Raw genomic sequence first — 21,515 nt, forward strand, 5'->3', positions numbered from 1 at the left:
TGTCTAGTGTTATGTGAGTGGTATTTAATCAATTATCAAATTCAACTTCTTTGTAAAAATACACGGTTCATGCCATCCTGATGAAAAATTACTTGAGAAATTATGCTTCTTTTTTTTTTTTTTATTAATTCTGAAGCAAATGTTCATTTTCTCACTGAACTCTGTTCCCTACTTAACACTGGCAGAGTAGGAAGGTTATTGTAGATGTCTTTCAAATGTGGATTAAATTAATTTCATTTTTCCTTATTATCCATAAAACTAATAGGTACAACAGGCACTTTTACAGATACCAGCTGTTCCAGACTTAAGTACCCCTGTCCTCCGAAGCATGCAGGTTACTATCAGATGACCTGCCTTGTCAATTCTGACCCCATGTCTAGCCCATTCAAATCCCAGGGTTTTGTGAATATAGCAAAAAACATAGAACTTTACACTCCACAAAGGTTTTGCCATTTCAGACTTTCATGGATTAATTATAGACTCTGTTCTCAGCAGTCACTTTGCACATATAGGTTTCTAAGCAACATTATCCTGCAGGTTCAAAATGGAGAAGACAAAAGGAACTTATGAAAATATGCTTTATTATACAATACAGGCATTCTTGTATATCTGATGCATATTTATATTTACCAACATTCTTCTTTATTTTTTTTTTCCAGGTTTGATTAGTCTTGGCACTCAACCAAACATAAGTTACCAGCAGCCTCAAGTTGCAAAGGGTGGAAGACAGAAAAGTATTTGAATCTTTGGAAAATCAAATGCTTGTAACAATAGAAATTCATTCTGTCATCTTGAATATATCACTTCCTATTGTTTTTGGTTCTTTTCATCTCCACCCCCCAAAGTAGTACTTTTGCTACTCACATAAGTATACTCTATAGCACAAGTACCTTCTGTCACATAATACTAAGAAGAATTCTGACAAGGTCCAGAACATACAACAGTCAAGTGTATAAGCCCAGTAAAGGACACAAGGTGTTGGAAGAACTATGGATCCCGACATCCTTTTCACCCACGGAGGTCCCTCTCCTCAGGGACCTTCTACTTTCTTCATTCATAGTATTTGAGACTTTGAAGGGAGAAATCACTTCTGTTCTTTGAAATCTTTGTATACTATCATGGCCATTTTGCATGCTGGTTAGATTCCACTAATTTATTATAATGAAGCTTTAAAAAAAATGAATCAGTTAAGGAGAATGAAGGCAAACACTCATAATGGTTTATGCTAATTGAGTGCTGACTAAACACTAGGTGCTGTTCTAACCAACATGTATTAACTCATTGGATCTCATTAACCCTCTGAGACTGATACTAACATAATCTTTATTTCTAAAAGAGAAAACTGAGGCATGAAGAGGCAAATAATTATCCAAAGACACAGCTTGTAAGTGGTAAAAAGCAAGGAAGGGGCTAGGCTGGATCCAGCTAGATGTTCTGGCTCTAGAACCTCTGCTTTTAACCAATATTCTACGCTGCCTCTCTTACTTTCTCATCAAAACTGAAGTCTCCAGTCTCCCTCCCCTTGCTAATCAGAATCCAACCAAGCAAGCAATCGAGGCCAAAGAATCCCTTTTATTCTGCAAATGAAGCTTTAAGACAAATCCTAACAACCTAATTATATGACTAACATAACTAATTCCTAAGAAGGCTAGTTATTTTTATTATCTACCAAGCGATTATAGATTATAAGGTGTATAGAGAAGATTATATTCAATAGACTCCTCCTAGGGGAACTTGAAACTTTGGGGGGGGGGTGAATCCTATAGACAAAAATGAAACAAAGGAAAGGCATAGGTAAAAACTAAGTAGGTGATAAGGACATGAAGGACACATGACAAGTCCTAAATGTTTTTCAAAGGAAGGAGACCACTATGGGCTGCAGTTCTATGGGGGGAAAAATCCGAATTCCTTAATTGCATGGAGGGATTTGAGTTGAATTATAAAGATCCCCCAAAATAGAGACCATTTGAAAGTCTATAAAATCTCTCCCATTCTAATTTAACAACATGAGTAAAGATGCACGGTTTGAAGAAAGAATAAGGAAAAAATATAACAAGATGAAACCAGAGAGGGAGACAAACCATAGGAGATTTTTAATCATAGGAAAAAAACTGAGGGTTGCCGGAGGGGAGTGAGTGGTGGGTTGGGGTAACTGGGTGAAGGACATTAAGTGATGTGAGGTAATGAGCACTGGGTATTATACAAGACTGATGAATGACTGACCTCTACCTCTGAAACCAATAACACATTATATGTTAATAAAGAAAATAGTTAAAGTGATAAATTGTATGTTATGTGAATTTTGTCATAATAAAAACCGGTACATCACCAAAAATTTTTTTTTAAAAAGAGTGTGATATGTTCATGAGACAAAAATGGTATGAGCAAAACAGGATCAAAGGGCAAATTTGACATAGAAGAGAAATTTCTGGTGAGATGGATCATGTAGGTTAAGATGATACCTGGAGAGGAGGTAATGGATTACACTTTGTGATGCAGAAAACAGGGAGTTAATATTTTAAGGAGGACCACAATGAAAGCACTGTTGTCTATGATATGCAGAAACTCCTAGAAAATCAAGGCAGAAAAAGAGAAAGCAAGTAGAAGGTCATCAATATTCAGTAATGAAAGAACAAAAGGATGGTCCATAATAGTGACAGTGGATAACAAAAAAAATATTGGTGAATAAATAGCTCAGGGGTACAGGAACAGAGGGAGTTGATAATTGTGAGGTTTGATTCTAATTGGTTATAAAAAAAAGGTAATAATTTTACTAACAAGAGAAATGGGAGAGGTTCTGATTTTTAGGTAGGAAAATGACGTTGGCATGTTAAATTATGAGTTGACATCAAGAATAGTAAAGGGAATTTTCAGTACATGTCTAGAGATTTCACACTGTTCCACTGGTGAGGAGATAAATCAGCAAATTTGGACTTGGGGTAATATTAAATAATGAATGTCTCAATATGAATCATTACAATCATTGAACTCCCTAAAAGGGAAAATATGCCCATCAGTGGGGAGAAAGTTTTTTCAGGCGTTGCACTTCTATAGTCAGAAACAGAAAACATAGGGAACAGCATTTGGTTGTTAAAGAAAGTGATAGGGACACCATTACATTCCTTATCTCTTGGTCCAGATTTGGGAAAAAAAGAAAATGAGTGTGGTTAGTGGTTAGAGAACTAGTGGAAGAGTGAAATGGAAAGTGTACAATAATTATAATGCAGGTAAAGACAGAAAAGCAGGCTCACAGATATGTTAGAATAGGCTGGATTGGGGCGCTTGGGTGGCTCAATGGATTAAGATGCTGCCTTTGGCTCAGGTCATGATCTCAGTGTCCTGGGATCAAGCCCTGCATCGGGCTCTCTGCTCAGCAGGGAGCCTGCTTCCCCCTCTCTCTCTGCCTGACTCTCTGCCTACTTGTGATCTCTCTCTCTGTCAAATAAATAAATAAAATCTTAAAAAAAAAAAAAAAAAGAATAGGCTGGATGCATTGTAATCAGATTGTGCTGAGAGAGAAGAAACATTAAATCCCAGAAACCATCAGACCCAGGCTATTGTCAAGCTACAACAGAAAGTGAAAACAGAGAACAAGAGTCAAAAAATGTTATAAAAAATTATGGGAAGATTGCTAAGTGTGCTAAGGCATAAATAAAAATGCTGTGGTTGTCAAGAAAGACTGTCTAAGTGGAAAGCAAAAGAAGAAAGACAACTGGGTGTAAATTGCTTAAGGAAATGGAAGGGAACTGTGGTACGTGGTTGGAGGAGAGTACTGGTTAACACTTAGCTTTATCAACATGTCAGTAAAACATAGAACTACACATTGAAAATTGTACTTTGTAGAAATCCTAAAAAGTTAATGAGGTTTGCAACAGCAACATTCATTTGAATATGGCATGATGTATGATTGAGTCTGCTATTCTGCAAGAGTGGTAATCTAAGCCATACACTACGCTATTGTAGGTGTTGCAAATAAGGCTAAGTACAAAAAATTGTGCAATTTATGTATCTTACTTATGTCATTTTTAAAGTTACATAATTAAAATTCAATTAAAAAAATCTGTTCATGAATTTCTTCTCTAAGAAACAGATTCACGTAATGGTTTGTTTTAGCATAAATTCTTACAACATTCTCTCTCAAAACATTTTTAACCAGATATGCTATACTAAAAAGCTGAGAATAGCAAGTTGAATATGCAAATAATAGTTGATTTCTGGTAAACTTTGCTTATTTTTGTATTACAAGCCAAAAAAAAAAAAAAACAAACCCCACAAAAACAGAGTACATTTTAATGGGTACATGGAATAGAAATGTCTTCCCTTTCAGACAATTACTTCATTCCTACAAGTTATAACCATCTTTGAAGAGGAGCTCTGGATTCACTTGTCCCTTTGCCTATTTCCGCAGGTACTCTACTGCTTTCCTAGGAATTTTGAATTCATCATCACCCCCTCAAAGTCTTATTCATAATTCACCGTACATTGATTTCATTTGCTGAATTCATGCCATAAATCTCTCAAAAGGAAAAAAAAAAGTTTTAATATGTGTACTATGTATACTTTCTTTTATTGCTTCCTATGAAAAATGTCTCTTCTAACACTATGTCACAGATTTTTTCCCCCTTAGTTACCATTTACAACTTTCTCATTCAAGTCAAAAGTACAAAATAAATAAAGTTTTTCAGTCACATTGCTTACACAGAGATGTGGGGCAATTAAAGTGGCTTAATAGCAACTAGTCACAAGGGACTTGTAAGAAAAATTCAGCATTATTTGAGCTAAATCTAAAAAAGTTTATACTCTTGAAGTTGACAGAATCAATTCAATATCATTAAATCTACTAACCCATGGTTTTATTATATCTTTTCCCCACTAGATAATCCTTTTCTGTTTCATTTTATTTCTTTACCACCAAAGACAGATTGATTTCTAGTTCATGGATAAAGCCAGATATTATTGTCATAGCCTATTATTGGTTGTCAGAAACACTATATAACAAATAAAACAGAAAAGAGTTTTAAAAAGACAAGCCAAATTTCACTGTATCAATTATGAGCTTCTAGAGATAGGCTAATGATCGCTTACACACTGTGTTGATTATAGAAATCGCAAATTCTCCCCCTTGGTTTATGTGCGCGGCCCCTTAGTATTTCAACCCATTAGTAGGAGTCTATTCCTCCATTCCCTGAATCTGGACTTGGCCATGTGATTTTCCTTGACCAGTAAGACAGTACATATGGCTTATAAAATGTTTGCCTATTCTCAATTCTGAGAACCATGTGACCATCCCAAGCTAGCCTGTTGAATGAAAGACTCATGGCCAATAACCCAGAATACAGCATGCCAACTGCGAGACACACGATGGAGGCCATCTTAGATCATCCAGTTGCCATCTGATCTGAAGCTGGCTAGAGATCTGAAGAACTGACACAGACCAGAAGAACCACCAGCTAACCCATAGAATAGTGGGATAAATAAGCGGTTATAGTTTTAAGACACTGAATTCTGGGATGATTTGTTATGCAATCAAAACTAGTTGATATGCGCCAATCTCTCAACTCCTAGACTAAGGGTTAAAAAAGAAATACATGTAATTACATTTAAACTGATGTATCATACAGAAATGACTCTGATCAGGGATTATTAATCTCACTACTCCCACCCTCACACACCTGCTAAAACTTAACTTGGTAGTGATCCAATACCGGGATGTTGATTCATATGTGAATCACTATCCATTTCTGAAGTCCACCTAGTATCTTTGTGGGTGCTCCATGCTATGGTAGATGCATTAGCTTGACAGTATCTTCTCATTCCTTTCCTCCATTCCTAATCAGACTCATAAACTATAACAACTTTAGAGGCCACCATTGGTTTCAAAGTTCAAGTTTAATAATAAGCAAAGACCCCAATTCTCTGCCACATTGACATGATCCAGCAGTTTCTGATTCTGCAAACAAAATCCTTGTCAGACCATCTAATGTGATCTACGAGGGCAGTCCCCTGAGCCTGAGTACCTTCGCAGGAAACTTTTCAGCCTCCTGTCTTAAGACTAATTCTCAACATAAAAAAAGTTAGTACTTGACCACATTGCCTTCTACTCTCTATCACTGTCAGCTATTCTGACACATTCATGAGGAAATGCAAAGCTCTGAATCTATGAGTAATCCTAATACTGATCATTGAACATTCCTGAGTTCTCCATGTCAGTTCTGCCTCCAAGACCTAAATCACACCTCATATTGACTCTACAGAACTTCAGTAGAATGTTCTGCAGATGACTCAGAATTCCTTATTTTTTCTTTCTCTAACATACTGTTCCTCATGAATTTTTCTGCTCCTCATATTAAGTGACTTCTACCTGTGGTTTCAATATCTCTTGTTCAGGTATATTAGTGCCCTAGAGGGATCTGGTCTTGATTGGTATTATAGGGTAAGAGACTTTAGGACAATCATGCCTTTGAAGGGGATCAGAATATACCACCCCAAAATAAGCTACTATGACATAAGGATTATTGTAAGCTATAACAGCAGATGCAGGAAATCTTCTCTACCCTGCCCCTGTCTACTTAACAATAGGACATAAATTTTCTTTGTGAAGTTGTCCCCTCTTTGATCGCGAGAGAAGAGCAATCACTATCACTGGAGTTGGAGATAGCACTAAAATGCGTCTACATAAGCAACATCTTACTGAACAACCATTATCTTCCATTAGTTTTCCCATGTACCTCTCTCCACACAATTTACTTCCTCTAGAAAACCAAACTCTTTTTTTTTTGTTTGTTTGTTTCTTTTTATTTTTGTTTAGCTAGTTCTCTGCAGTTGATCATCCTTGTTAAAATGGTCTATCATTTCTTTTCTATGAAGGCCTCCATGTACAGAAAAAAAAATTAACATTAAACTTTTTGTGTACTTTTTCTGATTAGCTCTTTTATCAGTTTAATTCATATTTCATTAACCCAAACCCAAAAGGTTATAGGAAAAATTATTTCCTCCCCAACTTGACACAGGACATCTTCCTGGAACGACTCCAATATTTTAAGAAACTATGAGTTCATGGAAGACATACTGAACACACAGCCTACAACTTAATGAGGAGGAAATCCCATGTTCTCTTTCCCTCTGCACTAATCATTTCTCACTCCAGATTCTGCTTTCCATAATTTGATGATGATGTTATCCTGTGTCTTCCATTGCAGTATAAACATTATCCCCTGCCTCACTGCTTGCTGACTCCCTATGCACAATGCTCATCTTTTATTCTTACCTTTTTTTCAATCTTAGTAATTTCAATGTATAATAAAGCATGTTCCTTTTCCTCTTTCCAATATGTGCAATTACCTAAATAGGTAATTTGAAAATTGTGTTAGCTAATAAATATATCTGAAAGTATTTCTTTATTTTATAAAATCTGAAAAAAATGAGTAGCTAAGATTCTCACATATTAAGAATGTCGTTATGACATATACCAAGGAAATTAAAATAATACACTTTAAAGGTGACATTTTTACCTTTGAAATTGCACACAGAAAAAATTAACATAATCAAATGAATTTTGGGGCACTCATAAAAGGATATGGAACTAGCCCATTTAAAGGAAAAGAAAAAGATATTTCCAGTACAATATAATTTTTAAAAAAGGCATACTGCCACCAGTAGTCTTGAAAAAAAAAAATATAAAAACATTATGAAGGAAGAAAGTGTAAGAAAACCCTGAATTTACTTCTCCCAGGAACACAAGAAATCCACAACTATATATGAAACCATTTTTCTCTGAATAGGACCTGAGAACTAGATGAACAGCACCTCCACAAAATAAATAAATAAATAAATAAATAAATAAATAAATAAATAATGGATGCATTGAGAAGAGTAAGAGAGGCAGAGATACCACCACCTCCCTGGGACCCTAACCCAGCAGTAGTGACCTCACAATCACAATGGTGATTCCCAAAATACAGAACACTCCCCCAAGGCATGAAGAAATTATGTCCTTCTTCAGGAACTCTGACTCTGGCAGCTGTCATCAGAAAGGTGCTCCCTGCCCCAAACATCTTGTTTTAAAAATCAATAGGGATTAAGATCAGGAGAATCAAAGAATTACAGAGAATGGAGATTCAACTCTTAAAGTGGTTGCAAAAAAACCTACTCACCCTGAGATCCTGGGCAAAAGTAACAGACTAAAAATTTCCTAGCCCATAAGTGAGAAAGACCCACTTACAAATTTGAAAGTGGCAGCTGGAAAGACGGGAACCTGCACTCCAGGGACAGAAGCCCTGACAGATACCATTCTTAAATTTCCTCCTTATTTGCTGGTGACAGAACCAATAGGCACCATTTCTGGTGCTCTCCCTCTAGCCTGCTTTACTATAGGGCATGTTCTGCCCACCCCATGGTATAACCAGCCTGGCCAAGCTCCCATACCAATTAACCCTATGCGGACACCAAGCCACAACTGGGAGGGATGAGATTCTTGAATCCTGCCCTCTTTCCACAGCTAAGGAAACAAGATGCAAGGACAGGGTGAAGACCCTGAGCCCTGCCCTCCGTGCACAGCAGCTAAGCTACAAAGGGACCAGACACGTGCCCCAGCCATGCCCTTTCTGCCCAGCAGTCAAAACTGTAATGAACCCATTTAGGTGTCCTGAGCCCTGGCCACCAGCAGACAGACTGAGCAGTAACCAGGCCAGGTAGTGCTGCATGCAGGTCCTGCCCTCCTTGTAGTAACTACCCACAAGAGGGCTGGGCCAGAGCTCTGAGCCCCGCTCACTCCACAGAGAGACAGAGCAGCAACTGAGAAGGGTTAGCACCCTCAGCCTGGGCTTCTCACCCAATCCTGCACTGCAGCTGTAGCTCTATGGTATCTCCTCGACATCTTAAAAGACTTAATCACATTTCCATGGATTAATTTTGTTGGTAAGTGGTAAAATATGTAACAAGATGAAATGCATTATACCAGATTTATTAAAGTGGAATACCAAGACATAAATGAATTTTATGTCTTATTTGTATTTATTTGCATACCAGTAACTCATTTTGGGGGTGGGCGGGGACTGCTTTACTTTGTTTTTTGTTTTTGCTTTTTGGTCTGGCAAATCAAACTATAAATTCTCCCACAAAACTTCAAGAGAAGATTACAATGGTTAAACAAATTAGCAACTTCTTGGAGAGATAGGATGGCATAAGGAGAGTGTTTAGAAAAGTTTATGTAAATTATCAATGTAAACTAATCTTAATTAATTTTTAAATTCTAGTCAGACCTTAATATACTACCACATCTATAATTATTATAATTATTTCTGATTGTTTAACAACTCTAACACATATTCTAAAAATGATTTAGGGGATAATTATCCTAAATAATCCACAAATGTGTCACAAATACAGTAATATAAAGTTATAAATTAAATAAAATTATGCTTGTTTTTATCTTCTTTGCATACTCTTTCTCATAAAATCTTGGCAAAAAATATTATGAGTTTGTTTCTCACTTTGTAGGTGAGGAAATTGACAGTATCACACAGGAAATAAATAGCAAAGTGGGATTTCAGTCCAAACTTGACTGATTCCCAACTCCCAGCTATCGTATGTCACTTCTTCCATGTGAGTTAACACATACACCCACTAAAGTGTTACTCATTTTAATTGCTTTGATTTTAGCGGAGAGGATTAGAATGGTTTGGTTGTATATATACTTTAATTAATATGCTTTCAGTTTAATTTACCACTGTGGAAACAGGATCTGTAATAAGGAAACAACCCCTTAAGTCACCTCTGCCTTCAGACGTGACCTTTAAACCTCACTGAACATCACACAACCAGAGTGATCATTATAAAATAAAAAGCCTAGTATATGTGTATCTTTTAACAGTGGTGATTTCCCTCTTATCTATTTCCCTATTCTCTATTTCCCTATTATCTATTAAATACAACCAAAACTACTTATCTTGGATATTAGTACACCAATGTTCATTACAGCACTTTTGCAATAGTCGCTATAGTCAAAAAGTAGAAAGAAACCAAGTGTCCATAAACAGATGAATGGATGAACAAAATGTGGTATATACATAGAATAGAATCTTATTCAGCGACAAAAGGGGGAATGAACTTTCTTTTGGGTGGGGAGGAGGGAATGAACTTTTGATATGTGCTACAGCATGCATGAACTTTGGAAAATATTATGCTAAGTGAAATAAGCCACACACAAAAGGTCCAATATTGTATGATTCCACTAACATGCAATATCTTAAATAGGCAAATTTATAGAAAAAGAAAACACATCAAAGTTTATGAGGGGTTTAGGGGAGGGTAGATGGAGAATAATTGCTTAAATAGAGTTTTATTTGAAGTGATAAAAATATTTTGGAAGTAGTTGTGATGGTTGCATAATATTATGAATGTAATTAATGTCACTGCATGGTATAATTAAAATGTTAAAATGGCTAATTTTATTTATTATATGTGTATTATATTTTATGCATTGTAATATATTACCTGATTTAAAAAATTAATAATGTAATATACCAAAAATTATTTAGTTGTACACTTTTAATGAGTGAATTATATGGCATATAAACTATATCTCAGGGGCGCCTGGGTGGCTCAGTGGGTTAAAGCCTCTGCCTTCGGCTCAGGTCATGATCTCAGGGTCCTGGGATCAAGCCCTGCATCGAGCCCCGCATCAAGCCCCGCATCTGGCTCTCTGCTCAGCAGGCAGGCTGCTTCCCCCTCTCTCTCTCTCTGCCTGCCCCTCTGCCTACTTGTGGCCTCTGTCTGTCAAATAAATAAATAAAATCTTTAAACAACAACAACAACAACAAAACACTACATCTCAATAAAACCTTTTTTTTTTTTAAACACTTCTTATCTTGGCAGATCAAATTCTTTGTTCTTGAAGCCCTCCCTAGAACTCCAGTTTCATCTCACATTGATTCAGGCCACATAACCTACATTCTAATCATATCAAATGATATATGACTCTTTGTCTACCCTGTGTTTTTTCATGTCTTTGTATAAAATTTTTCTGAGTCTTTAGAAGAGTAGTTTGGAAATTTTTAATTTGAGAACTTTTACTCTCTTAAAAATTATTGAGGACTTTGAGAGAAATTTTGTGTGAATTGTGCCTATAGCTATTTACCATATTAGAAATTTAAACTAAAAATGTAGTTTTAACCATATATTAATCTCTTTTAAAATAAAAATGAATTGATTGTATATTAATATAACCAGTATCTTCTAAGAAATTATCTGTGTTTTTTTTTTAAATATTTCACTTATTTATTTGACAGAGAGAGATCACAAATAGGTAGAGAGACAGGCAGAGAGAGGGGGGGAAGCAGGCTCCCTGCTGAGCAGAGATGCAGGGCTCGATCCCTGGACCCTGGGATCACGACCTGAGCTAAAGGCAGAGGCTTAACCCACTGAGCCACCTGGGCACCCCTATCTGTGTTGTTTTAAGTGAAGAGAGAATATTGTTTTATAATTTGATAAATCTATTTAGTGCCTGGATTACTAGGAGATGGCAGGATTCACACATCTACTTCTTCATCCTATCTGTAATGTTGTTTTAATTGAAGTATGTGAAGAAAATCCAGCCTCACACAGCTATGAAGTTGGAAGAAAGAGGAGTGTTTTAGTAGACTTTTCAGATAATTCTGGATATTCTTTCACACTATACCAACACATAAGAAGCAGCAGTTACATAAAGGTTAGCTTCAGTGTAGAATCAGAAACACACAATGGTGAACTTTTCATACTCTATTACATTAAAATTCATTGGTCTATCCTACACTTTGAATGGATCATTTACCCATGCATGATTTTATCATGCCATTTGCAAAGTATTCGTTCCCTAAGTTATGCATATCTGTTGACACATTTCATTTAGCAATAACGCCCCCCCCCAGTCACTTCAGTAATAGCACCACCCATCTCATCAGAAAAGCCTTTAAGCATTGGGAAGTTATCAAGCTTACTGTGCTTGATACAAGTCTTCCAGAATTCTAATTTTTACTTGAAAGCTTGATTTCTATTATTTGCAGCAGATATTGTAAGTCATTTTCCTTATAGTGACAGACTCATTATATTCATTCTTTAGAAAATGTCTGCCACATACCTAGGTATGAATAACCATAGTCTGTTCTTCATTCTTTCAAGTAAAACATGGTGTTCCGTAAAAGAAGCATGAACCCAAATAATAGCACAAATACTTGGTTTCCTTCAGGCAACACTGCACTTCAGAATGCAGCAAAAGTACCTTATGTGTATTTCATCACACAGGATATTAAAGAGATGTGTACTGAAGGATCAAGATTCAATAAAATATAAATGTTTTACTCTCTTCAAGGACGTTCTTTAAGTGAAACTGTTCCCCCCCCGCCCCAGTTGTTAAGCGCCAGTGAAAAATACAATGACTACTAGGACAGTCTGGTGCCATTGTCTTGATTACCACTCAGTTGCCAGCAGTCTAGTCACCACTGCTTTTACATCATTAATGAGAATGTCAATACCATGGAAAAGGTAATTATCTAGTATTATCATAAAAATAACTCTTAGACTCCACGAACACACAACGGGGAACCCCAGGAAACCAAACTTGAAGATCACAGGTCTAGAATTATCCTTCTTCCTCATCTTCCCTATCTAGCCCAATCAATTAATAGATTCCTATTGAACCTTTACGTTTCCTCAACTCAGGTCAGTGGCATCTCGCACCCTGCCCCAAAGAAATTATTTTTGTTCTCTAGTTCTCTAGTATCTTGTAGATTCTACTGATTTTCAATGTTTGTTTACCTGTAGTTGCTTCTGAAACTGTAGCTTCTAAAGGCCTATGGACTCATATTCAACTTTATATCAAAACATTTGGAGCACAGAAAATGAATTAATAAATTAATACATTGTGGGTACAGTGTAAGCACCTCCAAATCTAAATTGTGTCAGCCTAGAAAAACTGGAGGACCACAGTGTTATAATCTAAACTTCATAGATCTAAACTGAATCAATAAAAGTCAAATATACCTGAAGTCTATGATCAGTACAGTTACAGTTGCATTGTTTCTCTCTCTCTTTCTCTGTCTCTCGCGCACACACACACACACACACACACAGGCACATGCACACACATACACAGACACACATACAAGCCAAAATGGCATGTTGGCATGTTCTGGAATTTACAAATTGGTATGAAATTATAAATAAGTATGGTAACCTTACTTAGAGAACAAAGAAATGAAAATGTATATTTGTACAATATATACATACATATACATACATATATATTTGTACAAATATATACATATATACACATATATATGTATATATTTGTAATACATATATTTGTAATTTGGAAAATCTGAATAGGCAAATACTGGCCTAGCAGAATGGCAGGCATAGCATGGAGTGCCAATATGAAATATGAAATAAAAAGTTTGACAATATTTATATGTATATTTATATGAGGAAACATACACTGGATGCTGGAACTCACTGGTTATCAGGTATATTAATATAAGTTGATATTTTCTATAAATTAGACAGTCATAGCCAAAAAATTACGAAATTATTGTTGGAAAAAATATGTGGCAATAAAACTTTTTACATACAGTTGAGGAAATATAAACTGATATGGTCTTTTTGGACAGAAACCTGTCCAACTATAAAAAGTAAAATAAACACCTACTGACTTTGCAATTCTGTTTCTAGGATTCTATGCTAAAGAAATACTCACATGTATGAATAAAGGTATCTATATGCACAAATGTTCATTGTGACATTGTAGGTAATGATGAAATACCAGAAACAAATGTTTATCAGAAGAAAATAGTCAAATAGTTTATCTTTAGTACACAATAGGCATAGGCTTTCTGAAGAATGAGATAGAGTCTTATATACTGAAATAAATGGTTTTCAAGATATTTGATAGTTAAAAAAAGCAGCTGAATAATGCATATAGGATCATTCAATTTTGTAATTACATACACACACATGAAAAAATTTCTGAATGCATGACAGCTATCAGCTATGGATGAGTATATGGAATTGATGTTGCAATGATGAGGGAGTAATTTCATTTTTAAATCCATATTACTTGAATACTTTACAATTAATTTAATAAACCAATTTGTAATTTAAAAAGTAATGAAAAGGACTGACCTTAAGTATAGTGAAATTGGAAAAGTGGGGGATATATGGAAATCACATAGAGAGAAAAGAGATAGGTTGTATGAAGAATATATTGAAAGTTCAAGATTAAAAACTAATAATCAAAATATACATACAGTACATGCTAAGAGTTAATTGATTTTTTGACTTTGGCAGATCTGATAATATAGTGCATTATTCTTGAACATAAACTCAAAAAAATGTAATTGCTACATGCAACTACCACTCTAATTTCTCTGCTAATGCAAATGATACTCATTTCACCAAATTATTTTTTAAAAATTATTGTACTTACTTTCCACGATTACTTGTCTGTCTTCCCAGTTATCTTTAATAAGCTGTATATTTCCAAAGTGTGCATCGCTGTAAAAGATTCGGTTGGTACCTTTTCTTCTTTGATTGTAGTCAAAAGCCAAGGCTATGACATTCTTGAAATAATGTGGATTCTCATATGGCCTTATTGGTGAATTTAAATTGGTTTCATCAGAAAGATGTATACTTTTTAATATTGTTCTCCCTGAATACAGCAAATAGCCTTCATGCCTTAGGCAAGTAATTCCATCCTCTGCCAAATATCCATGGGCACAAGTGCAAGTTCTCCGAGAATTTCCTCTATAAAGACAGAGTTGCTGACACCCACCATTGTCTTTGGCACAAATATTGGTCCCTAAAGAGGAAAAAAAGATACATACATACACAAACATATATATTTGTGTTTTTCTTTTGTTTTTCAAATGATTTTTTTCTTACAGAAATATTTAAAATTTTCCATTTTCCATTTAAAATTTTCCCTCAATCAGCCAGTTAAGTATATGTCTTTTTTGAAACTTGATGCTGAATTGCAATAGGTTTTATGTATTATAATCTTTAGCACAAGTAACAATTCTTTCAAAACATGAACAGAATTCACCAACAAAGTGCACACTGCTTTAAAATCTTGCCTGTGAAATACAAAAGCTATCAAAGAAATTTACAGCTGTAACGCACCTAACCTTCTAAGTATAGTAAGCATAAGTTTTTGCTTCAGTTTTGAGGGAAGATGTAATATATTAAGATTAAGATTTCTCCATCAGGGGGCACCTGGGTGGCTCAGTGGGTTAAAGCCTCTGACTTCGGCTCAGGTCATGATCCCAGGGTCCTGGGATCGAGCCCCGCATTGGGCTCTCTGCTCAGCGGGGAGCCTGCTTCCCCCTTTCTCTCTGTCTGCCTCTGCCTACTTGTGATCTCTGTCTGTCAAATAAATAAATTAAAAAAAAAAAAAAAAAAAGATTTCTCCATCAGGCTAATTTTCCTCCATGAATCCGTCATCAGCTCCAAAATTATCTCACCTATCTTTGATGTCAAGAAAATTAATTATAATTATTTCAATGGATATTAAAATTGATATTTAATGGCATAAAATAGGCATTTAATTTGACTGAGGTAAATTTTTAAAAAATCCAAACCATCATCATAACAGTTTCAAAATACACATTTTAAAGAAGTGATGACTTCAGAAATATTTCACACCAACAGCAAACTTCTGAAGCTATAATCACTTTATATATCAACACTTGATCTTAGCCAAAAGGCCGAGAAGCGATAATAATCACTTTATATATCAAAATATAACCCCAAACACGTATTTTTGGCTGCTTTTTATTCTCTAGTATCCTAATTATGCAATGCATTTTTTGTTGAGTAGATAGATATAGATATAGATATAGATATAGATATAGATATTCTATATTACTTAGCCCAAACCTATAGTGAAGACATGCCAGGTATATAACATTTCCATGTACATACAATGCCCTAGGCAAAAATATCTATATATGAACTATTATATATTCATTTCATTAGGCTACTGTATGATTTTTGTAGGAAATTAGATGTAAAAAAATAGAATTTTGAGGTTTTTGATTCAGATAAGAATCCCTAACTTAAGTTTGATAAATGTTTAAAAAATAGGAGAGGGATGACATAAGATGTATTCATTATATAAGAGTGCTGACCGGGGCGCCTGGGTGGCTCAGTGGGTTAAAGCCTCTGCCTTCAGCTCAGGTCATAATCTCAGGGTCCTGGGATCGAGCCCCACTTTGGGCTCTCTGCTCAGCAGGCAGCCTGCTTCCTCTTTCTCTGCCTGCCTCTCTGCCTACTTGTGATCTCTCAAATAAATAAATAAAATCTTAAAAAAAAAAAAAAGAGTGCTGACCTTTCTCTCTTACTCGATTAAAGATTTTAACCTCCTTCAGGTTGACTCCAAGACCTGTTCTCATGGTTATGGTTTCTGTGGCATCATTCTTGTGGCCTCTTCTGATGGATCCATTGGCATGTGCTCTGACAAGAAGTTGAACATACATGATCAACAATCTTTAAGTAATTCACATCAAGTCAGTTATTTAAACTGAAGATAACAGATGGCCAAGCAGAAGGGGAAAAAAAACCAACTTTAGTCTGTGACATTGAAATACTTGAGCCAGGAAAAGCAAGAGTGCCTGACTTTCTGTGGAAATTACATGGCTTTGTGAGATCCTTTTTATGACCTTGCTAAGGAATGGCTAATCCTACAAGGGTAAAGCAACTGGCACTGAAATAGCATTTTGAGACTCAAATACTTATGAAAAAATAAATTACCTGTCAGACCAGTAGATGTAAGCCCCAAAGACTGCAACTGAAAACATATCCACATTGCTCCCTGACAGTACCATCTCGCGATTCCCTCCAGTCTCAAGGTCGATTCTTTCTATTTTGTCTGTACGAGCATCACACCAGTACAATTTGTTTTCCTAAAGATTGATTGAAAAGTAATATTAGAAGCTGTTTTGGATTAAATGATTTATTAAAAAATAAGGGAACAGTAAGAGTGGATTAATGCAAATTGGCAGTTAATGCACTTTAAATACTTAAGAAATCCGACACACCTCATAGTCAATGGAGATACCATTTGGCCATGCTATTCCCATGCTTACAAGGATAACCTTCTCTGAGCCATCTAAGCGAGCCTTTCCAATGCAGGGCATCTGTCCCCATTCAGTCCAGAACAAGTAGCTGAAATGAAATTGTTGATTTATAGTAATATGCAAATAAACACAAAAACACAATTATTAATAATAAAGCAGTAACATCCATATCAATAGAACAAAATAATACATTTTAGAAATCAATACACTTATGTGTTTCTGTTTATAAAAATAATTTTTTGTTGTAAATAATATTTAATTATTCATAGAAATCACAAGGATGGGTTAAAATCCCTCCAAAATACTTTGCTCGTGCAACTCCCTGTCTGAAATGCTCTTCTCCAACCTGTTTGACTAATTTGCTCTTGTTCCTATTTCAAACATCATTTCCCTCAAAAATTCTTCTGTGTTCTGATTACTGTACCATACATTCTGCATGGATTAGAGTGGCAAATTTACAGTGTTACATTTCTTATATTTCTGTACAGTGTTATTTTTTATTAATGTCTTTTGTCTCCACTGGACAATAAGCTCAAGAAAGACAGTGATTTTTTCTCCTTTTTATCTGCTAGGACACTTACAGCACTAGAAAATTAGAAAATTTTTAAAATAAAAATTAGTTATAGATAAATATTTGATTTATTAATGCATACATAAATGCACTATAATTTCAATTCTGTCCAATTACATTGCTAAATGTAACTATTCTAGTTTGAAGTTTGTAAGTTATCCTGTGAAGCAATCATAAAGCACAGATTCATACAAAAGCAGACATTCCTATTTTAGTAATCTCACAAAGCAAAATGGAATATGGAAGAAAATGAAATACAAAAAGAAAATCCAGAGCATGCTGAAATAAAACACATCAAAAAAACTAAATGTAGAAAAATAGAAGGCATATTATCTGTGCTTTTTTCACTCATTCACTCAGCATATATAATATTTATATTACAAACATATTATAATGCAAAATACATGCTTTCAGGATCCACTCTTTTGAAGCTGTGCCCACTGAAGTTTTATACAATCATCAAAAAATGATAATTAGACTTTAGAAAAATATGGCAATCATTGATTCATTCAGGCAAAATTGGATAATATTCTGTGCATATTAGAATACATATATGAGTGATCATACATGAGAAAATTAGATTAGATAAAGAAAAATCAAAGATGTACATTCATATTTAGTATCCATTTAATGAACTTACTATTTATCCATAAAAAAGATAAACTATGTAAAAATATATGTATTCCCTTTATGCATATTCTTTTGATTTATTTTAAAAGTTGATTTTTTCCCCTGAAAATGCTATATAAAATAAATGTGTTGGACTTTTACAACCAGATGAAAAAGAGGTGTGGCTAGAATTCCAAGTATATTAGTCCTGAAGAAGTTTTCATTCATATTCACAAGCTCTATAAATCAGAAAGGGAAATCTTTGTAGCAAGAAATCCAGCTAATATTTTATTGGTTAGATCTATGCTGAAACAGGCATGAAAAAAAAATCTATGCTTTCATTAAAGTTAATAATTTTTTAAACTTTAATGGGGATTCTCATTATATTAAAAAAATAAACTAGATAACTGAGAGGCCAAATTTGTTGCCCCATTTAATTTTTTAAAAGAAAATTTTCAGCATTAATAATGCTCCTAAAATGACTAGTCAGTCACTGTGTCAAAATGGCAGGGGATGTGACACTGGGAAAAATGTATTGTGGGAACCAGCACAGACAGGTGCTTATTTATTCAGTCTGATTCATGTCATCTACTTTAACATATTTCAGAGTTCAAATATGAAAGGAAATATGTACAATATACATTTTATTTAATAATAACCTGCTTCCAAATGCACTAAGTGAATAATAAAAAATATTACTTTGAGTGAGCAGGGCAAATTAGCCATTTAATATATTTAAGCTCTAATTCTCACAGGTATGAAAACTGTGGCTCAGGAAGCTAATGATCCACAATGGTATAGATGACAAGGAAGGGTTCAAGCCAGGAATTTCACTCAGGCTTTATGAACTCAGGCCTGTGGTATATTCTCTATGTTGTCTCACCAAGTATAAATACAATACGATGATATAATATCTTATAACAAATGCTTTTTTTCCCTAGGTATAAGGAATAGAACAAAGACCTTCATACTTAAAAACACAAAACAAGCCATGGAAAAAGGTCTTAGTATTGAGAAACAAGTCTCTCTTGTTCTTTTTTCTCAAGTAGTCCCTATTTATTTTAAATCTGTAATACTTCCACGCAGTAGTCTTGAATAAATGATTATAAACTTAACAATTAAAACTATCCAAAATAAAAATGTCTTGAGTACAGATTTTACTCAAATTTCCCATAGCAATTTGATAAATCATCATTATATATGAAGCCTCATCTGACTGCAGGAATCACTTTTATGGCTAAATAATTTATCAATTTAATAAAACTAAAAGATTCTATACCTACTAAAATTAAGCAACACTTTATGAGTGTTAGGAAAGGAGTAATTTATTTGCTCCTTAAACTGAAATTAAAAATAAGGAATCGAATAGAATTAGCACCTTGAGAACCTTCAGGGATTATAACTAAATGTAGAAAAAGAACACTAAGCTTATAAAACTGCAGGGAGAAACTTATAAATAATTTAAGATAGTAATTTACATAGATGTACTTGAGATAACTTTAACGAACATAGATTCTTGGTATCTAAATGTGATTTTTCACAAAGGAAAGAAATGAAAATCTTTGTCACTGATTTTTGAAACCCCATGGAAATTAAGATTCAGTGACAGCATTACAGATTGATTTTGTTCCCATTTGAGTTCAAAATTTGCCACAGTGAAATGTTTGTTGAGGTGTATGATATAGTGAAGGAAATTGCCTTTAGAGAATTAGCTTGGTTAATCCAGCACTAAAAATACTTCTCAAGGTTATTCTAGACCTAGAAATGTTCAGAATTGTCAAAATCAAATGCTGTGTTGTATAATTAAAGTTTCTCTGGATAATAATTTGTCCTAGTAAATTCCCATATTTATGGAGGCTTGCAGTTATATAATTTACAATCACAAAATCAAAAATGGGACATTCCAAAAGTGGTTTGAAAGGATTATAAGAATAATGTCAGAAATCATCGTAACACAAATATCCACGTTGTCTTAATAAGACACTGAAGTTTTTGGCAGGAAAATGTGCAATGAATACACATTATGTTCCAATATTAACACCCAATTAATTATTGACATTTGAATAGCAGGTAAAATACTCCATTTGGTTGCACCGGAAATCCTAAAGTCCCCAAAAGTTTATTGAATTTATCATATGACCATTGTACCAACAATCAGAATTACTTCACATACAGGTACACTTAGAAAGGAAAACAAATCTTTTTTTCCTCTCACAATTAGTTAAATTAAAGCTCAAAAATATAGAAAATATTACAAATGCCCTTGTATAATTACAAATAAATTTTTTTTGAGAAATAAAGCTAACACAAAGCTTTGGCTTTGGTAGGGAAGGGTAAAAAGTGTGAGATAGAAAGAAAAGAATGAATAAGGCCAAATTATTATAAAAAGAACAGGATTAAATGTGATGTTTTTAGACATAAGAAAATAGTGAAAAACAACTAATTTGAATTAACCATTTTCTTTGAATTTAAGATTCTCTTTTTAAATGCTGAACTATTTCCTTTGAACACAGATCTGGGTTTCAATTTTTACAATAACCTTACCACTTTCTATTCTTATGCCCTTATGAGAGAGCATGATTATATACTTTATCAGATATGCTAAAGAAAGGTGAGATAAAACCAAAAATTCCCATGCTGGCACAAAAATTAAGATCATGTAATTCCTTTATAGGTAAATGCCTTGATTGAGGATCAAGAATGTTACCATTGGGGTGCCTGGGTGGCTCAGTGGATTAAGCCTCTGCCTTTGGCTCAGCTCATGATCTCAGGCTCCTGGGATCAAGCCCCACATAGGGCTCTCCACTCAACAGAGAGCCTTCTTCCCCCTCTCTCTCTGCCTGCCTGTCTAACCACTCGTGATCTCTCTCTCTGTCAAATAAATAAATAAAATCTTAAAAAAAAATGTTATTGTTCCCTCTGCCATACTGGGGGGTCAACAGTATGTTACTTTATCAGCAAAAAGTACAAAAAAAAAAAACAAAAAGAAACAAAACAAAAACCCTACAAATGAATAATAGCAGTTAGCTTTTATGAGAGCATGAGTTTTATCTGACAAAAACCTGCTTGCAATTTTCAATGTCTTAGCAGTTTCATTAAAATTACTTAAAACTCATACTAATTGAATGCTTTGTAGGCCAACATGTCAATGTCTCCATCTTTAGGGTATGTGCAAATAATATAAAGCTCTGAATACATTTCATGAATACATGAATTGACATCCTCCATCC

General features: G+C 34.6%; 1 protein-coding gene across 1 annotated transcript in view; it reads right to left on the minus strand.

Annotated features, from left to right (window-relative positions):
- LRP1B (LDL receptor related protein 1B) overlaps nucleotides 1-21,515 on the minus strand; it is a gene marked incomplete at both ends in the record, with an annotated part of 1,929,835 nt that overhangs the window by 448,690 nt on the left and 1,459,630 nt on the right. Inside the window, 4 exons of the mRNA XM_080798957.1 lie at nucleotides 14,459-14,830; nucleotides 16,358-16,482; nucleotides 16,780-16,931; nucleotides 17,067-17,193. Of these exons, the coding sequence (XP_080655083.1) occupies nucleotides 14,459-14,830; nucleotides 16,358-16,482; nucleotides 16,780-16,931; nucleotides 17,067-17,193 (776 nt within the window). The remainder of the gene's footprint in view (nucleotides 1-14,458; nucleotides 14,831-16,357; nucleotides 16,483-16,779; nucleotides 16,932-17,066; nucleotides 17,194-21,515) is intronic.

The sequence above is a fragment of the Martes martes genome (assembly GCF_963455335.1).
Source record: "Martes martes genome assembly, chromosome: 3".
In the NCBI taxonomy this organism is placed as follows: domain Eukaryota; kingdom Metazoa; phylum Chordata; class Mammalia; order Carnivora; family Mustelidae; genus Martes; species Martes martes.